The sequence below is a fragment of the Bombina bombina genome, unplaced genomic scaffold, assembly GCF_027579735.1.
Source record: "Bombina bombina isolate aBomBom1 unplaced genomic scaffold, aBomBom1.pri scaffold_808, whole genome shotgun sequence".
Lineage (NCBI taxonomy): Eukaryota > Metazoa > Chordata > Amphibia > Anura > Bombinatoridae > Bombina > Bombina bombina.
The window spans coordinates 115,910-140,446 of record NW_026511680.1 but is presented as its reverse complement, the minus strand read 5'-3'; the positions used below and the strand labels follow the sequence as shown (position 1 = coordinate 140,446).

Genomic DNA, 24,537 nt, shown 5'->3' with positions numbered 1-24,537 from the left:
GACAGGTGAAATCTCCCTTTTGGGGGGGAAGCCTTGAAGTCCAGAAGATATCCCTGGGATATAATTTCCAACGCCCAGGGATCCTGGACATCTCTTGCCCATGCCTGGGCGAAGAGCGAAAGTCTGCCCCCTACTAGATCCGTTATCGGATAGGGGGCTGTTCCTTCATGCTGTCTTAGAGGCAGCAGCAGGCTTTTTGGCCTGCTTACCCTTGTTCCAGGTCTGGTTAGGTCTCCAGACCGTCTTGGACTGAGCAAAAGTTCCCTCTTGTTTTGCATTAGAGGAAGTTGATGCCGCACTTGCCTTGAAGTTTTGAAAGGCACGAAAATTAGACTGTTTGGCCCTTGATTTGGACCTATCCTGAGGAAGGGCATGACCTTTTCCTCCAGTGATATCAGCAATAATCTCCTTCAAACCAGGCCCAAATAGGGTCTACCCCTTGAAGGGAATGTTAAGCAGCTTAGACTTTGAAGTAACGTCAGCTGACCATGATTTAAGCCATAGCGCTCTGCGCGCCTGGATAGCAAAACCAGAATTCTTAGCCGTTAGTTTAGTCAAATGAACAATGGCATCAGAAACAAAAGAATTGGCTAGCTTAAGTGCTCCAAGCTTGTCAAGTATGTCATCCAATGGAGTCGCTACCTGTAAACCCTCTTCCAGAGACTCAAACCAGAACGCCGCAGCAGCAGTGACAGGAGCAATGCATGCAAGGGGCTGTAGGATAAAACCTTGTTGAATAAACATTTTCTTAAGGTAACCCTCTAACTTTTTATCCATTGGATCTAAGAAAGCACAACTGTCCTCGACAGGGATAGTAGTACGCTTTGCTAGAGTAGAAACTGCTCCCTCCACCTTAGGAACTGTCTGCCATAAGTCCCGTGTGGTGGCGTCTATTGGAAACATTTTTGTAAAAATATGAGGGGGAGAGAACGGCACACCTGGTCTATCCCATTCCTTAGTAATAATTTCTGTAAACCTTTTAGGTATTGGAAAAACATAATTTATGTAAGAACTTACCTGATCAATTCATTTCTTTCATATTAGCAAGAGTCCATGAGCTAGTGACGTATGGGATATACATTCCTACCAGGAGGGGCAAAGTTTCCCAAACCTCAAAATGCCTACAAATACACCCCTCACCACACCCACAATTCAGTTTAACGAATAGCCAAGAAGTGGGGTGATAAAAAAGTGCGAAAGCATATAAAATAAGGAATTGGAATAATCGTGCTTTATACAAAAATCATAACCACCACAAAAAAGGGTGGGCCTCATGGACTCTTGCTAATATGAAAGAAATGAATTCATCAGGTAAGTTCTTACATAAATTATGTTTTCTTTCATGTAATTAGCAAGAGTCCATGAGCTAGTGACGTATGGGATAATGATTACCCAAGATGTGGATCTTTCCACGCAAGAGTCACTAGAGAGGGAGGGATAAAATAAAGACAGCCAATTCCTGCTGAAAATAATCCACACCCAAAATAAAGTTTAATGAAAAACATAAGCAGAAGATTCAAACTGAAACCGCTGCCTGAAGTACTTTTCTACCAAAAACTGCTTCAGAAGAAGAAAATACATCAAAATGGTAGAATTTAGTAAAAGTATGCAAAGAGGACCAAGTTGCTGCTTTGCAAATCTGATCAATCGAAGCTTCATTCCTAAACGCCCAGGAAGTAGAAACTGACCTAGTAGAATGAGCTGTAATCCTTTGAGGCGGAGTTTTACCCGACTCAACATAGGCAAGATGAATTAAAGATTTCAACCAAGATGCCAAAGAAATGGCAGAAGCTTTCTGGCCTTTTCTAGAACCGGAAAAGATAACAAATAAACTAGAAGTCTTTCGGAAAGACTTAGTAGCTTCAACATAATATTTCAAAGCTCTAACAACATCCAAAGAATGTAACGATTTCTCCTTAGAATTCTTAGGATTAGGACATAATGAAGGAACCACAATTTCTCTACAAATGTTGTTGGAATTCACAACTTTAGGTAAAAATTCAAAAGAAGTTCGCAACACTGCCTTATCCTGATGAAAAATCAGAAAAGGAGACTCACAAGAAAGAGCAGATAATTCAGAAACTCTTCTGGCAGAAGAGATTGCCAAAAGGAACAAAACTTTCCAAGAAAGTAATTTAATGTCCAATGAATGCATAGGTTCAAACGGAGGAGCTTGAAGAGCCCCTAGAACCAAATTCAAACTCCAAGGAGGAGAAATTGACTTAATGACAGGTTTTATACGAACCAAAGCTTGTACAAAACAATGAATATCAGGAAGATTAGCAATCTTTCTGTGAAAAAGAACAGAAAGAGCAGAGATTTGTCCTTTCAAGGAACTTGCGGACAAACCTTTATCTAAACCATCCTGAAGAAACTGTAAAATTCTTGGAATTCTAAAAGAATGCCAAGAAAAATGATGAGAAAGACACCAAGAAATATAAGTCTTCCAGACTCTATAATATATCTCTCTGGATACAGATTTACGAGCCTGTAACATAGTATTAATCACAGAGTCAGAGAAACCTCTTCGACTAAGAATCAAGCGTTCAATCTCCATACCTTTAAATTTAAGGATTTGAGATCCTGATGGAAAAAAGGACCTTGCGACAGAAGGTCTGGTCGTAGCGGAAGAGTCCACGGATGGCAAGAGGCCATCCGGACAAGATCCGCATACCAAAACCTGTGAGGCCATGCCGGAGCTACCAGCAGAACAAACGAGCATTCCTTCAGAATCTTGGAGATTACTCTTGGAAGAAGAACTAGAGGCGGAAAGATATAGGCAGGATGATACTTCCAAGGAAGTGACAATGCATCCACTGCTTCCGCTTGAGGATCCCTGGATCTGGACAGATACCTGGGAAGTTTCTTGTTTAGATGAGAGGCCATCAGATCTATTTCTGGAAGTCCCCACATTTGAACAATCTGAAGAAATACCTCTGGGTGAAGAGACCAATCGCCCGGATGTAACGTTTGGCGACTGAGATAATCCGCTTCCCAATTGTCTATACCTGGGATATGAACCGCAGAGATTAGACAGGAGCTGGATTCCGCCCAAACCAGAATTCGAGATACTTCTTTCATAGCCAGAGGACTGTGAGTCCCTCCTTGATGATTGATGTATGCCACAGTTGTGACATTGTCTGTCTGAAAACAAATGAACGATTCTCTCTTCAGAAGAGGCCAAGACTGAAGAGCTCTGAAAATTGCACGGAGTTCCAAAATATTGATCGGTAATCTCACCTCCTGAGATTCCCAAACTCCTTGTGCCGTCAGAGATCCCCACACAGCTCCCCAACCTGTGAGACTTGCATCTGTTGAAATTACAGTCCAGGTCGGAAGCACAAAAGAAGCCCCCTGAATTAAACGATGGTGATCTGTCCACCACGTTAGAGAGTGTCGTACAATCGGTTTTAAAGATATTAATTGAGATATCTTTGTGTAATCCCTGCACCATTGATTCAGCATACAGAGCTGAAGAGGTCGCATGTGAAAACGAGCAAAGGGGATCGCGTCCGATGCAGCAGTCATAAGACCTAGAATTTCCATGCATAAGGCTACCGAAGGGAATGATTGTGACTGAAGGTCTCGACAAGCTGAAATCAATTTTAGACGTCTCTTGTCTGTTAAAGACAGAGTCATGGACACTGAATCTATCTGGAAACCCAGAAAAGTTACCCTTGTCTGAGGAATCAATGAACTTTTTGGTAAATTGATCCTCCAACCATGATCTTGAAGAAACAACACAAGTCGATTCGTATGAGATTCTGCTAAATGTAAAGACTGAGCAAGTACCAAGATATCGTCCAAATAAGGAAATACCACAATACCCTGTTCTCTGATTACAGACAGAAGGGCACCGAGAACTTTTGAAAAAATTCTTGGAGCTGTAGCTAGGCCAAACGGCAGAGCCACAAACTGGTAATGCTTGTCCAGAAAAGAGAATCTCAGGAACTGATAATGATCTGGATGAATCGGAATATGCAGATAAGCATCCTGTAAATCTATTGTGGACATATAATGCCCTTGCTGAACAAAAGGCAAGATAGTCCTTACAGTTACCATTTTGAACGTTGGTATCCTTACATAACGATTCAATATTTTTAGATCCAGAACTGGTCTGAAGGAATTCTCCTTCTTTGGTACAATGAAGAGATTTGAATAAAACCCCATCCCCTGTTCCAGAACTGGAACTGGCATAATTACTCCAGCCAACTCTAGATCTGAAACACAATTCAGAAATGCTTGAGCTTTCACTGGATTTACTGGGACACGGGAAAGAAAAAATCTCTTTGCAGGAGGTCTCATCTTGAAACCAATTCTGTACCCTTCTGAAACAATGTTCTGAATCCAAAGATTGTGAACAGAATTGATCCAAATTTCTTTGAAAAAACGTAACCTGCCCCCTACCAGCTGAGCTGGAATGAGGGCCGCACCTTCATGTGGACTTAGAAGCAGGCTTTGCCTTTCTAGAAGGCTTGGATTTATTCCAGACTGGAGATGGTTTCCAAACTGAAACTGCTCCTGAGGATGAAGGATCAGGCTTTTGTTCTTTGTTGAAACGAAAGGAACGAAAACGATTATTAGCCCTGTTTTTACCCTTAGATTTTTTATCCTGTGGTAAAAAAGTTCCTTTCCCACCAGTAACAGTTGAGATAATGGAATCCAACTGAGAACCAAATAATTTGTTACCCTGGAAAGAAATGGAAAGTAGAGTTGATTTAGAAGCCATATCAGCATTCCAAGTTTTAAGCCATAAAGCTCTTCTAGCTAAAATAGCTAGAGACATAAACCTGACATCAACTCTGATAATATCAAAAATGGCATCACAGATAAAATTATTAGCATGCTGAAGAAGAATAATAATATTATGAGAATCATGATCTGTTACTTGTTGCGCTAAAGTCTCCAACCAAAAAGTTGAAGCTGCAGCAACATCAGCCAAAGATATAGCAGGTCTAAGAAGATTACCTGAACACAGATAAGCTTTTCTTAGAAAGGATTCTATTTTCCTATCTAAAGGATCTTTAAACGAAGTACCATCTGACGTAGGAATAGTAGTACGTTTAGCAAGGGTAGAAATAGCCCCATCAACTTTAGGGATTTTGTCCCAAAATTCTAATCTGTCAGACGGCACAGGATATAATTGCTTAAAACGTTTAGAAGGAGTAAATGAATTACCCAATTTATCCCATTATCTGGAAATTACTTCAGAAATAGCATTAGGAACAGGAAAAACTTCTGGAATAACCACAGGAGATTTAAACACCTTATCTAAACGTTTAGAATTAGTATCAAGAGGACCAGAATCCTCTATTTCTAAAGCAATTAGTACTTCTTTAAGTAAAGAACGAATAAATTCCATTTTAAATAAATATGAAGATTTATCAGCATCAATCTCTGAGACAGAATCCTCTGAACCAGAAGAGTCATCAGAATGATGATGTTCATTTAAAAATTAATCTGTAGAGAGAGAAGTTTTAAAAGATTTTTTATGTTTACTAGAAGGAGAAATAACAGACATAGCCTTCTTGATGGATTCAGAAACAAAATCTCTTATGTTATCAGGAACATTCTGCACCTTAGATGTTGAGGGAACTGCAACAGGCAATGGTACATTACTAAAGGAAATATTATCTGCTTTAACAAGTTTGTCATGACAATTAATACAAACAACAGCCGGAGGAATAGCTACCAAAAGTTTACAGCAGATACACTTAGCTTTGGTAGTTCCAGCACTAGACAGCGATTTTCCTGAAGTATCTTCTGACTCAGATGCAACGTGAGACATCTTGCAATATGTAAGCGAAAAAACAACATATAAAGCAAAATTGATCAAATTCCTTAAATGACAGTTTCAGGAATGGGAAAAAATGCCAATAAACAAGCTTCTAGTAACCAGAAGCAAAGAAAAAATCAGACTGAAATAATGTGGAGACAAAAGCGACGCCCATATTTTTTGGCGCCAAATAATACGCCCCCATTGTTTGGCGCCTAAATGCTTTTTGGCGCCAAAAATGACGCCACATCCGGAACGCCGACATTTTTGGCGCAAAAGGACGTCAAAAAATGACGCAACTTCCGGCGACACGTATGACGCCGGAAACAGAAAAGATTTTTTGCGCCAAAAAAGTCCGCGCCAAGAATGACGCAATAAAATGAAGCATTTTCAGCCCCCGCGAGCCTAACAGCCCACAGGGAAAAAAAGTCAAATTTTTAAGGTAAGAAAAAATGATTGATTCAAACGCATTATCCCAAATATGAAACTGACTGTCTGAAAATAAGGAATGTTGAACATTCTGAGTCAAGGCAAATAAATGTTTGAATACATATATTTAGAACTTTATAAATAAAGTGCCCAACCATAGCTTAGAGTGTCACAGAAAATAAGATTTACTTACCCCAGGACACTCATCTACACGTTTGTAGAAAGCCAAACCAGTACTGAAACGAAAATCAGCAGAGGTAATGGTATATAAATAAGAGTATATCGTCGATCTGAAAAGGGAGGTAAGAGATGAATCTCTACGACCGATAACAGAGAACCTATGAAATAGACCCCGTAGAAGGAGATCACTGCATTCAAATAGGCAATACTCTCCTCACATCCCTCTGACATTCACTGCACGCTGAGAGGAAAACCGGGCTCCAACTTGCTGCGGAGCGCATATCAACGTAGAATCTAGCACAAACTTACTTCACCACCTCCATAGGAGGCAAAGTTTGTAAAACTGAATTGTGGGTGTGGTGAGGGGTGTATTTGTAGGCATTTTGAGGTTTGGGAAACTTTGCCCCTCCTGGTAGGAATGTATATCCCATACGTCACTAGCTCATGGACTCTTGCTAATTACATGAAAGAAAACATCAGTACACACCGGCACTGCATAGTATTTATCCAGTCTACACAATTTCTCTGGCACTGCAATTGTATTACAGTCATTCAGAGCAGCTAAAACCTCCCTGAGTAACACGCAGAGGTGTTCAAGCTTAAATTTAAATGTAGAAATATCAGAATCAGGTTGCATCATCTTCCCTGAGTCAGAAAAATCACCCACAGAAAGAAGCTCTCCTTCAGCTTCTGCATATTGTGAGGCATTATCAGACATAGCTCTTAAAGCGTCAGTATGCTCTGTATTTCGTCTAACTCCAGAGCTATCTCGCTTTCCTCTAAATTCAGGTAGTCTGGCTAATACCGCTGACAGTGTATTATCCATGACTGCCGCCATGTCTTGTAAAGTAAATGCTATGGGCGCCCTAGATGTACTTGGCGCCATTTGAGCGTGAGTCCCTTGAGCGGGAGTCAAAGGATCTGACACGTGGGGAGAGTTAGTCGGCATAACTTTCCCCTCGTCAGATTCCTCTGGTGATAAATGTTTTAAAGACAGAATATGATCTTTATTGCTTAAAATGAAATCAGTACATTTGGTACACATTCTAAGAGGGGGCTCCACAATGGCTTTTAAACATAATGAACAAGGAGTTTCCTCTATGTCAGACATGTTTATACAGACTAGCAAGCTTGGAAAACACTTTAAATCAAGTTAACAAGCAAATATAATAAACGGTACTGTGCCTTTAAGAGAAACAAATTTTCAGAATTTGAAAAACAGGGAAAAAAGGCAGTAAATCAAACGAAATGTTTACAGTGTGTATAATAAGCTAATAGAGCATTGCACCCACTTGCAAATGGATGATTAACCCCTTAGTTCAAAAACCAGATCAAAAAAACGATATAGACGTTTTTTACCAGTCACACGAAACTGCCACAGCCTTGCTGTGGGCCTACCTTCCCCAACAAACGATTTTGGAAAGCCTAAGAGCCCTTTAGAGATGTCCTATAGCATTCAGGGGACCCTTGGAGGAAGCTGGATGTCTCAGTCTGTAAAAGTTACTGCACAAAAAAAAGCGCTAAATTAGGCCCCTCCCACTCATAGTAACACAGTGGAAGGCCTCAGGAAACTGTTTCTAGGCAAATTTAAGCCAGCCATGTGGAAAAAAACTAGGCCCCAATAAAGTTTTATCACCAAAGTATATATAAAAATGTTTAAACATGCCAGCAAACGTTTTATATTGTAAATATAAAAGAGTATTACCTCAGAAAGTAAGCATGATACCAGTCTCTATTAAATCACTGTATTCAGGCTTACCTTACATAAATTTGGCATCAGCAGCATTTTCTAGCATTCACATCTAGAAAAATCTTAACTGCACATACCTCATAGCAGGATAACCTGCACGCCATTCCCCCGCTGAAGTTATCTCTCTCTTCAGCCATGTGTGAGAACAGCAATGGATCTTAGTTACAACCTGCTAAGATCATAGAAATCACAGGCATATTCTTCTATTTTTCTGCCTGGAACAAAATAGTACAACTCCGGTACCATTTAAAAATAATAAACTTTTGATTGAAGTAAAATAACAGCTACATTTCACCACTTCTCTCTTACTGCCTCCATGTTTGTTGAGAGTTGCAAGAGAATGACTGGGTATGGGAGTTAGGGGAGGAGCTATATAGACAGCTCTGCTGTGGGTGTCCTCTTGCAACTTCCTGTTGGGAATGAGAATATCCCACAAGTAATGGATGATCCGTGGACTGGATACACATTACAAGAGAAAACATCAGTGTAAACAGGCACTGCAAAGTATTTGTCCATTTTACACAATTTCTCTGGAACCACAATGGGGTCACAGTCATCCAGAGTCGCTAAAACCTCCCTAAGCAATAAGCGGAGGTGTTCAAGCTTAAATTTAAACGCTGTCATTTCAGAATCAGACTCAAGTAACGCCTTCCCTGAGTCTGAAATGTCACCCACAGATAGAAGCTCACCTGCCTCGGCTTCTGAGTATTGTGAGGGTATATCGGACACAGGCATTAAAGCGTCAGAAAGCTCTGCATTAGTTCTAGCCCCAGAGCTGTCTCGCTTTCCTTGTAGCCCTGGCAGTTTGGAGAATACCTCTGAGAGGGTAGCATTCATAACTGCCGCCATGTCCTGTAAGGTAAAAGAATTAGACGCGCTAGATGTACTTGGCGTCACTTGAGCGGGAGTTATAGGTTCTGACACATGGGGAGAGCTAGATGGCATAATCTCCCTCTTTTCAGTCAGAGAATCCCCTGGAGATAAATCTTTAAGCGCCAAAATATGGTCTTTATAGTTTATAGAAATATCAGTACATTTGATACACATTCTAAGAGGGGGTTCCACCATGGCTTCAAAACATATTGAACAAGGAGTTTCCTCTATGTCAGACATGTTTAACAGACTAGTAATGAGACAAGCAAGCTTGGAAAACACTTTAATAAAGGTGAAATAGCAATTAAACAAAAACGTTACTGTGCCTTTAAGAGAAAAAAACTAGCACTTAAACTGCAAAACAGTGTAAAAATACAGTAAAGTCTTTGACATTTTTACAGTGTGTGTAAGGGACTAAAGCAACATTGCACCCACTTGCAAATGGATGATTAACCCCTTAGGCCCCAAACCAGATTGAAAAACGTTAAAAGTCAATTGAGCACCTTGCCACAGCTCTGCTGAGGCTCCTACCTGCCCTCAAATACGATTTTGTGCAGAAATAAACCCTTTGAAATGGTCCTCAGATGCCAGAGGACTCCTCTAGGGAAGCTGGATGTCTCAGTCTGAATTAAAACTGCGCAGAGTGCTAAAATAAGCCCCTCCCACCATGTACTGGATGTTAGAAGGGCCTTAAGAAAATACTCCTAGGAGTATCTGACTAGCCATGTGGAAACTAGGCCCCAAATAAAGACTTATCTCCCTCAGAGAAAAAACGTCCTATTTATGAAATCATGTAAACGTTTTGTCACTAAGTAATATGAATATTAACATGAGTATTGCCCTGTTTTGTAAGCATGATCCCAGTCAGTGTTAAATCACTGCATCAGGCTTACCTCAAATACACAAGGCTCTGTCAGCATTTTCTAGAACTTATTCATCTCTCTAGAAATAAAAATACTGAACATACCTCAAAGCAGGTAATCTGCAGACCGTTCCCCCAACTGAAGTTTTCCCATATTCTTCAGTTATGTGTGAGAACAGCAATGGACCTTAGTTACAAACCGCTAAGATCATCAAACCTACAGGCAGAATTCTTCTTCTAATTTCTGCCTGAGAGTAAAACAGTACAACGCCGGTACTGTTTAAAAATAACAAACTCTTGATTGAAGGTAAAACTACACTAAGTCACCACATATCTCTTGATACTTCCTTTCTTGTCGAGAGTTGCAAGAGAATGACTGGGGGTGGCAGTTAGGGGAGGAGCTATATAGACAGCTCTGCTGTGGGTGTCCTCTTGCAACTTCCTGTTGGGAAGGAGAATATCCCACAAGTAATGGATGAACCCGTGGACTGGATACACCTTACAAGAGAAACCTCATTTAGTAGAAAGCGTAAACGTTCTTTCCTAAATCTAAAAACTGGATCCTCCACATGCAGAGGATTATAGGCAGCAGACTCCAACCCTCAAAGTTTATACTCTGAAGTTTCAGAGAGAACCTCATCCTTGGATAACTGATCAGAGATATCCGACAAATAACATGATGCCACCTGGGCAGGAATGCAAGATTTAACCTTTCGCTTAGCAGTGCAAGGAAAAGCACTAATGGCCAAAGACACCGCCGTATGAAGCTGCGCAGTAACGTCTGATGAAAAAAAAGGCCCCCTTCAGATTGAGCATTAGCAGTGCAATGGGAAGCTGCATGTGTATACAAAGATGCATGTAGAGTGTGCACCTCATTGGACGAGGACTCCTCAGAGGTGGGCGGCTCAGTGGTATCAAACATGTCAACCGTATTTGATATAACCCCCTTATCAAGGCATATGGAACATTGAGGGGGGCGGATATTCCAGAGCTCCCTCACAATATAAACAGGCATTACTCTTTGAAATAGAGGGAGAACCCTCTAATGAATCAGAATCCTCCATAGCTAAAGTAGGATATGCGGAGGACTCCGAAAAAACAATTTTTTTTTTTTATATAAAGCGCCACCTTTATACCCCCAATGGCTGGGGCACTCCCCACCTCCTATGACCCAGACAGAAAAGAGATAAAAATCCTCTTCGGTAGTAACTCGATCAAGAGAAAGGAAATGGAAGCCTCGACCATGCCGGTCACATGGTGCACAATGCAGGCCCGTCTCCGCTATGAGAAAAAGCGCGCCAAGCTTTTAAGCTGCGCAACCTTCAAAGTGAAAGTGAAACCTGTATGTTCCATCTCAGCCTATGAGTCCATAAACATCTTACACATAAAGCAGCATTAAATCAAATAAAGCATATATGATTAAACCCAACTGTTCATAATCCCCCTCAGGAGATATTAACCCTTGATTCTATATAGATAAAAGGAGCCACACTGTGACCCTGTCTTCTAGCGTTTGCAATATGTGTAAAAAAAATGAAACGATTTTACCGGAATCTATGCCATGGAACAGTAACGCTGTCCTTCAAGTTTGACAGATTGTAGCAGCGCTTCTGACATGGACTTGAGTGAAGAAAGCAGGCAGCAAAACTAATCAACACTGATTGCTTAAGGAGCTGTTTATGTGAGTCTGGATGATTTCGCAGAAAGTCTATCCCTGCATCTTCAGACTCTAATTTCGTCGATGCTCTCACTGAGAGGCTGACAAGACTGCATAAAACTCCAGTCCCATCTCTCAGGGCAGATACCCTACCTAAGGAACTACTCCAAAATCTTCTGACATTTCTCTGCCAACCTCCTGTGAGCCTAGCCTGTAGCCTTTAGCTAGGGTGTCTTTGCCTCCTCCTGGTGGCCAGGTTCTGTATTCCCACAAGTAATGAATGCAGCTGTGGACGCTCCCTGTATTAAGGAGGAAAATAATATTGTCTCTGCTGGTCTGTGGGCCCTCTAGCAACAAGGTTAGCCTCATGCAGCAGAATTTAAACATTGACAAAACTGAATCGATTTTTCTACAGCCTGAAAGTTTAGACGGTCTGATGAAGATCAGAATGGAGAAGAATGTGTGCATCAGAAAATATAAGGAAGCTTAAAGGGCCATAATAGTAAAAAATACAAAATAATTTGTTAGAGCATTTAATTTAACACTATTGACCCTGCACTACTGTGTGTTTAACCACAGCAAAGGGGTTAAACACACAGAAGTATCTGCACTGATCGTCCTGAGCGGAAACCGCAGCTGATCCAAACAGCAGCGGGTTTCCCCTATGGACCAGATGTTCTGAGGTTCCAGAGAAGTACTTCTACTGTGTGTTCAACACTTTTATGGGGGTCAAACACACAGTAGTGAAGGGTTGATAGTTTTAAAATTGCATGGTCTAATTAGAGCATGTCATTTTCCAACTATTATGGCCCTTTAAAAAAGCATCTTTAATCATCTTGAAAAAACTAACAAGCATTTCCACTGCTCTCTAAATGGATTCTCCAGTCCCCTACTTAAGTACGGCCCAGGAAAGGACAAGAGTATGCTTGCCGTCAATCAGGAGCCTGGACTTTAGAAACCCACAGGAGAGAGAGCGCGCACACAGCGCACAGGGGAAATGCTAGAGACAGTGTTTTTCTTTTTCTGTATTTTCCATAGAATTAAGAAATAACCAGAATCAAATATCAGCATAACTGTATTGCTTTGTCCAGTTATGCAAATAAACTACATAGACTTTGAAGTGAAATGGTGAATACTCACACTGACATTGGACCATTTCCTGTTCTTGGCATCTCTGTATTTTGTTGATCAAGCTCAGACAGCAGCTTTAGAATGTTCAAGGCAGCCTTAAAGAAAACAAACAACAAATCAAAATCCAATTTCTGTAAACATTAAGTTCAATATAACCATCCTGGATGTTGGGTTGGCACAGTTACAACTTACCATAGTGTTTAAATCATACTATAAATGGTTATAAATTGACCACCAATGACGGATATTACTTATGTGTGCAGGAATTGGGTATTAAAAATGTGCTAAAATTACCAACTGTAAAAAAGAAAAAAAAAAAAAAAAAGGAAGGAAGGAGGTATTGATACTTTCCGTTACTACATAAGAGTACTCTGTCCAACATATAACCTTATGTACATGCTGTTACTATAGCTATACCAAATTCATCCAGCAGAGGGAAGTCACGATAGCTTGTCCTTTGTTGCAAAAACTCATTTGTGTGCTCAAGGATGGAAATTAATATATATGTGTGTCTCATGCAAAGTTTATATAGATAATATCAATAAATAAGCAGATACATTATTTCAACTTAATTAGAGCTGCAACAACTAATCAGCATAATAGATTATGAAAATAGTTGTGAACGAATCTCATAATCGATTAGTTGGTTTGCAATTAGTTGTCTGTGCACAGCACCAGCTGCTTTACTCCAATGAGCTCCTGCACATGGTATTGTGTTTTATGGTTATGTCCTTAGCCTAAAGGACATCTACAGATGCTTACTTTTCACTTTTTCAGGACACTATAAATGTATTTTTAAGTTTACAACCACTCTAGTCTTATGTGCAAACTATAAATAATAGGAGTTATCATTTGGATTGTTTATATTAAATCAGGTGATTTGGGACTATGCTTTGCATGATATCGTGTCAAGCTTGTTATTTACACCTAGCCCTAGATTGATGTTAGTTGTTATATGAATTGATGTCACTATTACCTGTTTACACAATTTTTAGTGGATCGCTTACTATTGCTGATTATATGTACTGTATAGATAAATATGTCCTGTTACTGATATATTGTCTTTAGCCCTTTTGCCTTATATATATATATATATAACAAAATTTATGCTTACCTGATATATTTCTTTCTTTTGCAATGTACCGAGTCCACGGATTCATCCTTACTTGTGGGATATTATCCTTCCTAACAGGAAGTGGCAAAGAGAGCACCACAGCAGAGCTGTCTATATAGCTCCCCCCTTAACTCCACCCCCCAGTCATTCGACCCGAAGGCCAAGGAAGAAAAAGGAGAAACTATAAGGTGCTGAAGTGACTGAAGTTTTTAATAAAAAATACCATCTGTCTTGAATAGACAGGGCGGGCCGTGGACTCGGTACATTGCAAAAGAAAGAAATTTATCAGGTAAGCATAAATTTTGTTTTCTTTTGCATGATGTACCAAGTTCACGGATTCATCCTTACTTGTGGGATACCAATACCAAAGCTTTAGGACACGGATGAAGGGAGGGACAAGGGAGGGACAAGACAGGAACCTAAACGGAAGGCACCACTGCCTGCAAAACCTTTCTCCCAAAAATAGCCTCCGAAGAAGCAAAAGTATCAAATTTGTAAAACTTTGAAAAGGTATGGAGCCTTACAAATCTGTTAAACAGAAGCATCATTTTTAAAAGCCCATGTGGAAGCTACCGGTCTAGTAGAATGAGCTGTAATCCTTTCGGGAGGCTGCTGTCCAGCAGTCTCATAAGCTAAACGGATAATGCTTTTCAGCCAAAAGGAAAGAGAAGTCGCCATAGCCTTTTGACCCCTACGCTTTCCAGAATAGACAACAAACAAAGAAGATGTTTGACGGAAATCTTTGGTCGCTTGCAAGTAAAACTTCAAAGCACGAACCACGTCCAAGTTGTGCAACAGACGCTCCTTCTTAAAGGATTAGGACACAGAGAAGGAACAACAATTTCCTGATTGATATTCCTGTTAGTAACAACCTTAGGTAGGAACCCAGTCTTGGTACGCAAAACCACCTTATCAGCATGGAAAACAAGATAAGGCGAATCACATTGTAATGCAGATAGTTCAGAAACTCTTCGAGCTGAAGAGATAGCAACAAGGAACAAAACTTTCCAAGATAAAAGCTTAATATCTATGGAATGCATGGGTTCAAACGGAACCCCTGAAGAACTTTCAGAACTAAATTTAGACTCCGTGGCGGAGCAACAGGTTTAATTCTAACTAAAGCCTGACAAAAAGCCTGAACGTCTGGAAAATCTGCCAGACGCTCGTGCAACAGAATAGACAGAGCAGATATCTGTCCTTTTAGGGAACTAGCTGACAATCCTTTCTCCAATCCTTCTTGGAGAAAAGATAATATCCTAGGAATAAGCTGGAATAAGAGTCGCTCCTTCATGCGGACTTAGGGGCTGGCTTTGATCTCTTAAATGGCTTGGATTTATTCCAATTTGAAGAAAGCTTATAATTGGAAACTGATTCCTTGGGGAAGAATTAGGTTTCTGTTCCTTATTTAAGAACGAAAACGGTTAGAAGCTTTAAATTTACCCTTCGATCTTATCTTGAGGCAAAAAAACTCCCTTCCCCCCAGTGACAGATGAAATTATTGAATCCAACTGTGAACGAAATAATGTAATACCTTGGAAGGAAAGAAATAGCAATCTCGACTTAGAAGTCATATCAGCATTCCAAGATTTAAGCCACAAAGCTCTTCTAGCTAAAAAAACAACAGAATTTATGCTTACCTTTCTCTTGTGGTGTATCCAGTCCACAGATTCATCCTTTACTTGTGGGATATTCTCCTTCCCTACAGGAAGTGGCAAAGAGAGCACACAGCAGAGCTGTCCATATAGCTCCCCCTCTAGCTCCACACCCCAGTCATTCGACCGAAGGTTAGGAAGAAAAAGGAGAAACCATAGGGTGCAGTGGTGACTGTAGTTTAAATAAAAAAATCCACCTGACTTAATAGCCAGGGCGGGCCATGGACTGGATACACCACAAGAGAAAGTAATTTATCAGGTAAGCATAAATTCTGTTTTCTCTTGTAAGGTGTATCCAGTCCACGGATTCATCCTTTACTTGTGGGATACCAATACCAAAGCTTTAGGACACAGATGAAGGGAGGGAACAAGACAGGTACCTTAAACGGAAGGCACCACTGCTTGTAGAACCTTTCTCCCAAAAATAGCCTCTGAAGAAGCAAAAGTATCGAATTTGTAAAATTTGGAAAAAGTATGCAGCGAAGACCAAGTCGCTGCCTTACAAATCTGTTCAACAGAAGCCTCATTTTTAAAAGCCCATGTGGAAGCCACTGCTCTGGTAGAATGAGCAGTAATTGTTTCAGGAGGCTGCTGGCTAGCAGTCTCATAGGCCAAACGGATGATGCTTTTCAGCCAAAGGGAAAGAGAGGTAGCTGTCGCTTTCTGACCTCTCCTCTCACCAGAATAGATAAACAAAGAAGTTGTTTGTCTGAAATCCTTAGTTGCTTGTAAATAGAACTTTAAAGCACGAACCACATCAAGATTGTGTAACAGACTTTCCTTCTTCGACGAAGGATTAGGACACAGAGAAGGAACAACAATTTCATGGTTAATATTCTTATTAGACACAACCTTAGGAAGAAAACCGGGTTTGGTATGTAAAACTACCTTATCCGCATGGAACACCAGGTAAGGTGAATCACACTGTAAACCAGATAACTCTAAAACTCTTCGAGCAGAAGAGATAGCTACCAAAAACAAAACTTTCCAAGATAAAATTTTAATATCTATGGAATGTAAAGGTTCAAACGGAACCCCTTGCAGAACTGAAAGAACTAAATTCAGACTCCATGGCGGAGCCACAGGTCTATAAACAGGCTTGATTCTGACTAAAGCCTGACTAAACGTTTGAACGTCTGGTACCTCTGCCAGACGTTTGTGAAAAAGAATAGACTTTAAGGAACTAGCTGATAATCCTTTCTCCAATCCATCTTGGAGAAAGGACAAAATCCTGGGAATCCTAACCTTACTCCATGAGTAACCCTTGGATTCGCACCAACAAAGATATTTTCGCCAAATCTTATGGTAGATCTTCCTGGTGACAGGCTTTCTAGCCTGAATCAGGGTATCAACAACCGACTCCGAGAACCCACGCTTTGATAGAATTAGGCGTTCAATCTTCAAGCAGTCAGACGCAGAGAAATTAGATTTGGATGTTTGAAAGGACCTTGTATTAGAAGGTCCTGCCTCACTGGTAGTGTCCATGGTGGCACAGAGGACATGTCCACTAGGTCTGCATACCAGGTCCTGCGTGGCCACGCAGGCGCTATTAGAATCACCGAAGCCCTCTCCTGCTTGATTCTGGCAACCAGACGCGGGAGGAGAGGAAACGGTGGAAAAACATAGGCCAGATTGAAGGACCAAGGCGCTGCTAGAGCATCTATCAACACCGCCTGGGGATCCCGGGACCTGGACCCGTAAAGAGGAAGTTTGGTGTTCTGACGGGACGCCATCAGATCCAATTCTGGAGTACCCCATAGCTGAATCAGCTGGGTAAACACCTCCGGGTGTTTTCACTCCCCCGGGTGAAAAGTCTGACGACTTAGGAAATCCGCCTCCCAAGTTGTCTACTCCTGGGATGTGAATTGCTGAGAGATGGCAAGAGTGATCCTTCGCCCACCTGATTATTTTGGTTACTTCCATCATTGCTAGGGAACTCCTTGTTCCCCCTTGATGATTGACATAAGCTACAGTCGTGATGTTGTCCGACTGAAATCTGATGAATTTGGCCGCAGCTAGCTGAGGCCATGCCTGAAGCGCGTTGAATATCGCCCTCAGTTCCAGAATGTTTATCGGGAGAAGAGCTTCTTCCCGAGACCATAAGCCCTGAGCTTTCAGGGAGTTCCAGACTGCACCCCAGCCCAACAGACTGGCGTCGGTCGTTACGATGATCCACTCTGGTCTGTGGAAACACATTCCCTGAGACAGGTGATCCTGAGACAACCACCAGAGAAGAGAATCTCTGGTCCCCTGGTCCAACTGTATTTGATGAGACAAATCTGCATAATCCCCATTCCACTGTTTGAGCATGCACAGTTGCAGTGGTCTGAGGTGTATCCGTGCAAAAGGGACTATTTCCATTGCCGCTACCATTAGTCCGATTGTCTCCATGCACTGAGCTACAGATGGCCGAGGAATGGAATGAAGAACTCGGCAAGTAGTTAAGAGTTTTACCTTTCTGACCTCCGTCAGAAATATTTTCATTTCTACCGAGTCTATTAGGGTTCCTAGGAAAGGAACTCTTGTGAGGGGGGAGAGAGAACTCTTTTTGATGTTCACCTTCCACCCGTGAGACCTCAGAAAGGCCAATACAATTTCCGTGTGAGACTTGGCTCTTTGGAAAGTCGACGCCTGAATTAAGATGTCGTCTAGATAAGGCACCACTGCTATGCCCCGCGGTCTTAGAACCGCCAGGAGGGACCCTAGCACCTTTGTGAAAATTCTGGGAGCAGTGGCCAACCCGAAAGGAAGAGCCACAAACTGATAATGCTTTTCCAGAAAGGCGAACCTGAGAAACTGGTGATGATCTTTGTGGATAGGAATATGTAGGTACGCATCCTTTAGATCCACGGTAGTCATATATTGACCCTCCTGGATCATGGGTAAGATTGTCCGAATGGTCTCCATCTTGAATGATGGGACTCTGAGGAACTTGTTTAAAATTTTGAGATCCGGGATTGGTCTGAAAGTTCCTTCTTTTTTGGGAACCACAAACAGGTTTGAGTAAAACCCCAGCCCTTGTTCCGCAATTGGAACTGGGTGGATCACTCCCATTGTATGTAGGTCTTCTACACAGCGTAAGAACGCCTCTTTCTTTGTCATGTCTGAAGACAGCCGAGAAATATGGAACCTTCCCCTTGGAGGGGAGTCCTTGAATTCTAGAAGATATCCCTGGGATACAATCTCTAAGGCCCAGGGATCGTGTACGTCTCTTGCCCAGGCCTGAGCGAAGAGAGAGAGTCTGCCCCCTACTAGATCCGGTCCCGGATCGGGGGCTACCCCTTCATGCTGTCTTAGAGGCAGCAGCAGGCTTCTTGGCCTGTTTACCCTTGTTCCAGCCAGCCCTGGTAAGGCTTCCAGGCTGCCCTGGGTTGTGAAGTGTTACCCTCTTGCTTTGCAGCAGGGGAGGATGAAGCAAGACCGCTCCTGAAATTCCGAAAGGAACGAAAATTATTTTGTTTGTTCTTCGTCTTGAAGGACTTGTCCTGGGGGAGAGCATGGCCTTTTCCCCCAGTGATTTCTGAAATAATCTCTTTCAATTAAGGCCCGAAGAGGGTCTTTCCTTTGAAAGGGATGTTCAATACTTTGGATTTTGACAACACATCGGCCGACCAGGACTTTAGCCATAACGCCCTGCGCGCTAAAATGGCGAAACCTGAATTTTTTGCCGCTAACTTAGCTATTTGGAAAGCAGCATCTGTGATAAATTTAGCCAGCTTAAGAGCCTTAATTCTGTCCATAATGTCCTCATATGAGGTCTCCGTCTGGAGCGCATCTTCCAGCGCCTCGAACCAGAAAGCAGCTGCAGTGGTTACAGGAACAATGCACGCAATAGGTTGGAGAAGAAAACCTTGTTGAACAAAAATTTTCTTAAGTAAACCCTCTAATTTTTTATCCATAGGGTCTTTATAAGCACAACTGTCTTCGATTGGTATGGTTATGCGTTTAGCAAGTGAAGAAACAGCCCCCTCCACCTTAGGGACAGTCTGCCACGAGTCCCGCATGGGGTTAGATATGGGGAACATTTTCTTAAAAACAGGGGGGGGGGGGGGACCGAAGGGAATACCTGGTTTATCCCACTCCCTATTAACGATATCCGCAATCCTCTTAGGGACCGGGAACATATCAGTGTAGACAGGAACTTCTAGGTACTTGTCCATTTGACACAATTTCTCTGGAACCACCATAGGGTCGCAGTCATCCAGAGTAACTAATACCTCCCTGAGCAAAAAGCGGAGGTGTTCTAGTTTAAATTTAAAAGCCAACGTGTATCTGAGTCTGTCTGGGGAGCAACCTTACCCGAATCGGAAATTTCTCCCTCAGACAGCACATCCCTCGCCCCCATTTCAGAGCGTTGTGAGTGTATATCGGATACGGCTACTAAAGAGTCAGAATGCTCAGAATCTGTTCTTAAAACAGAGCTATCACGCTTTGCAGGTAACACGGGCAGTTTAGATAAAAACACTGAGAGGGTATTATCCATGACTGCCGCCAAGTCTTGTAAGGTAAAAGGGTTAGACGCACTAGAGGTGCTAGGCGTCGCTTGAGCGGGCGTAACTGGTTGTGACACTTGGAGAGAGGTTAATGGGCTAACCTCATTACCTTCTATCTGAGAATCATCTAGGGCCACATTTTTAAGTGCAACAATATGTTCTTTAAAATGTATAAACATATCAGTACAAGTGGGATACATTCTGAGAGGGGGTTCCACCATGGCTTCTAAACACATTGAACAAGGATTTTCCTTAGTGTCAGACATGTTTAACAGACTAGTTAGTAAGGCAAACAGGCTTAGAAATCACATTAATCAAGTAAAAACACACTTTGCAAAAAACGTTACTGTGCCTTTAAGAGATAAAAAGGCACACAATTTTTCCAAAACAGTGAAAAATGCAGCAAACTTTTCGAAATTTTTACAGTATGTACCTAAAGCATTAGTAAGATTGCACCACTAGCAATAAAAACGATTAACCCCTTAATGCCCAAACCGAATCGTTATTAAGCCAACAGACCGGTTAAAACAACTTCAGCACCTTGCCACAGCTCTGCTGTGGCCCTACCTGTCCTTAGGAGTCAGATTTGTGGGGAAAATGCTTCTTATGGGTCCTCAAACTGTAGCAGGACCCTCCATGTGAAACAGCCTGAAGTTCTAGACACTAAAACTGCGTATCTGAGGCGCAAAATTAGGCCCCTCCCACCATACTCCGGTGCTGTGAAGCCTAAAGAAACACTCCTAAGTGTTTTAATAATAGCCATGTGGGTAACAACCCCTGAAAGAAACCCAAAGGAACCTTCAAGGTGTCTCAAAAAACGATATTTTTTCAATAAAAACCGTTTGCCATTAAGTAGTGTCAACCAGCATAAATTAGCCCTGTTATGTAAGCTAGCAATTCCATACTTAGTCTCTGAATACAGCTTACCCTTCCCTCATGGGGATCTTATCAGTCTTTTCTAGCATTATCACAGTCTTGTCTAGAAATAAATGACTGAACATACCTTATTGCAGCCCGACCTGCAAACCGTTCCCCCCAACTGAAGTTTTCTTGTACTCCTTAGTCCTTTGTGGGAACAGCAGTGGATTTTAGTTACAACATGCTGAAATCATCTTCCTCCCTGCAGAAATCTTCATCTCTTTTCTGCTAGAGAGTAAATAGTACACACCGGTACCATTTAAAATAATAAACTTTTGCTTGTATTAAATAAAAACTACAATTCTAACACCACATTCACTTTACACTTCCATTGCTTAGAGCCGGCAAAGAGAATGACTGGGGGATGGAGCTAGAGGGGGAGCTATATGGACAGCTCTGATGTGTGCTCTCTTTGCCACTTCCTGTAGGGAAGGAGAATATCCCACAAGTAAAGGATGAATCGGTGGACTGGATACACCTTACAAGAGAAAAAGACATCACAAATGAAATTATTAGCATGTTGAATCAACTTAACAATGCTAGACAAATCATGATTCGATACTTGTTGCGCTAAAGTTTCCAACCAAAAAGTTGAAGCAGCTGCAACATTAGCCAAAGAAATTGCAGGCCTAAGAAGAAGACCTGAAAATAAATAAAGCTTTCCTATCTAAAGGATCTTTAAAAGAAATACTATCTTCTGTAGGAATAGTAGTACGTTTAGCAAGAGTAGAGATAGCACCATCAACGTTGGGGATCTTTTCCCAAAACTCCAAACTGCTGGCAAAGGATACAATTTTTTAAACCTTAAAGAAGGAATAAAAGAAGTACCAGGCATATTCCATTCCTTAGAAATCATATCAGAAATTGCATCAGGAACTGAAAAAACCTCTGAAATAACCACAGGAGGTTTATAAACAGAATTTAAACGTTTACTAGCTTTAATATCAAGAGGACTAGTCTCCTCAATATCCTATATAATCAACACTTCTTCAACAAAGAACGAATGTACTCCATTTTAAATAAGTAGATTTGTCAGTGTCAATATCTGAGGAAGGATCTTCTGAATCAGATAGGTCCTCATCAGAGGAGGATAATTCAGTATGTTGTTGGTCATTTGAAATTTCATCAACTTTATGAAACGTTTAAAAAGACCTTTACATTTATTAGAAGGCGGGATGGCAGACAAAGCCTTCTGAATAGAATCAGCAATAAATTCTTATAAATTCACAGGTATATCTTGTACATTAGATATTTAAAAGAACAGCAACAGCCAATGTACTATTACTGATGGCCCCATTCTCTGCATGCAAAAGTTTATCATGATAAATTATTACAAACCACAGCTGAAGACATAATCTCTATAAGATTCCAACAAATGTACTTAGCTTTGGTAGAACTGATATCAGTCAGCAGGATTCCAACAGTGTTTTCTGAGTCAGGATCAGATTGAGACATCTTGCAAATGTAAGAGAAAAAAACATATAAAGCAAAATTATCAAATTTCCTTATATCGCAGTTTCAGGAATGGGAAAAGAAATGCAAACAGCATAGCCCTCTGATAGAGAAAAAAGGCAAGAGGCATATAGGAATGGGGTTTAAAATAATGAAAATATTTGGCGCCAAGTATGACGCACAAACAAACAGAAATTTTTTTGGCGCTAACAACATCAGGAAATAACACTCTTGCGTCATTGAAGACGCAACCTTGTGAAAGGACTCGACAAAGACGCCGGAAATGACGAATTTGCGTCATCGAACGTAACTTCGCACAAAAAAAAAAAAATGTATTTATAGGCATTTTGAGGTTTGGGAAACTTTGCCCCTCCTGGTAGGATTGTATATCCCATACGTCACTAGCTCATGGACTTTTGCCAATTACATGAAAGAAAGGAGTATACCAACGACCGACTCAACAGGAGGAGGCTAAGGACAGGTCCCTGCAACACCTGAGGAAGGCACGTGACCAACTCTCATAAGGTGTAATTTTGCCACTACCACATACTCCCAATAAAGCCCTCCATCTAACAGCAGCAGTCTGAGGGGAAATGGGCCTTAAATCAGTGTGAGACCACCTCTCCCAAAAGAGCATCAGGAGCACCTTCATTCTTCACTTTCCTCCTAAGAAGGTAAACACAAGACTTGTTACCAGTGAGGTGGGAGGGGTTTTACAGAGCTCTTGGAATTTCAGAATCTTTGCCTCCTCCTAGTGGCCAGAAAGATTTATACAGGAGTCCACAATCCATTACTCCCGGGAATTAAAGAAGCTTTGATTTTTTTGGTCCATTAAAAAGCTATCACAACATACTAAAATGAAGATCTCAGCTAGGGAAATCTGTCCTGTTAATCACATTTGAGGACTGAAGTTGAGCTTCACTGATATAAAGTGTGCCACAGGAAAAGTGCCAAGTGCATTACTGTGAAAATGTGTCACAGAAACATGTGCCAGATAAAACTGCCACTGTGAAATGTGCTAGTTAAAGTGTATTCTATCCAAGTGTGCCACAGTAAAATGAGACAGATAAACTGAAGTTAGACATAAAAAGGTGGTACCAAAAATATTTATCTGCCCGTCATGTACTAAAATATAAAATTTTATTTTAAAAAATTAAATTGTAAAATACAAGATCTGATGTCTTTATATTTTCTCTGGTTAAAGGGACATGAAACAAATTTTCTTTCATGATTCAAACAGAACAAAAACACACTGTACTTCTGTTATTTAGTTTGCTTTTTTCCCTTGGTATAATTTGTTGAAACATATAGATAGGTAAGCTTAGGAACAGCAATGCACTACTGGGAGCAAACTGCTGACTGCACATACATGCCTCTAGTCATTGGCTCACCCAAAGTGTTCAACCAGCTCCCAGTAGTGCATTGCTGATCCTTCAACAAAGGATATAAAGAGAATGCAGCACATTTGATAATATAACATTTTAAAGTTGTTTAAAATTGTATGCTCTATCTGAAATGGATCATGAAAGAAAAATGTAGGTGTCATTTCCCTTTAACAGATTGGATACAAGTTTGTGAAAAAACATAATATGCATGATTTATTTATAAGTTTCAGTTGTGCATAGGAAACAAAGGCATGTCTGGAAGGGTACTTGCTAAAGAAAAGGTTTGCTGGTGTACAGCACATCCAAAATGAAATAAATATAACCTTCTATATCAACAGCTTTGGGTAATGAGAGAAATACTTGGAAACATAAATTGTCAGTGCTTTTGTATTTATTAAAGATAAACATCCCATTTTTTTCTCAAGTTCTACTTATTCAATAAAAAGTTTCAAAGTAACTTTTATTGAACGTGCAAATAAGTAATATAGAAGTAACCAGTCTTACCATATCATGACAGGAGTCTACATCTTTTCCAATGCCATGGCTTATTAGTGGTGGCATAGAAGAACAGTTTATTAGGGATACAAACTCGTTTTTGTTGTTTTTGGGGAAATCTTTATAGTCCACCTAAAAAACAAAACACACTGAATACACCTTACAATCACAAGATGGCTGAATTAAAAGGGACAGTAAAGTCAAAATACTTGAGCAGGCTCAGGAGCAGCAATGCACTACTGGGAGCTAGCTGCTGATTGATGATGGCACATTTATGCCTCTTGTCATTGGCTCACCTAGTGTGTTCCGCTAGTTCCCAGTAGTGCATTGCTGCTACGTCAAAAAAGGATACAAAAAGAATGAAGCAAAT

The 24,537-nt window shown here is 41.0% G+C and overlaps 1 protein-coding gene across 1 annotated transcript in view; it reads right to left on the bottom strand.

Annotated features, from left to right (window-relative positions):
* The window catches only part of LOC128643904 (double-stranded RNA-binding protein Staufen homolog 1), a gene marked incomplete at its 5' end in the record, with an annotated part of 32,499 nt that extends 8,200 nt beyond the window's left edge, over positions 1 to 24,299 (bottom strand). The window contains 2 exon segments of the mRNA XM_053696676.1: positions 12,668 to 12,753; positions 24,177 to 24,299. Of these exon segments, the coding sequence (XP_053552651.1) occupies positions 12,668 to 12,753; positions 24,177 to 24,299 (209 nt within the window).
* Between the last annotated feature and the right edge of the window lie 238 nt (positions 24,300 to 24,537).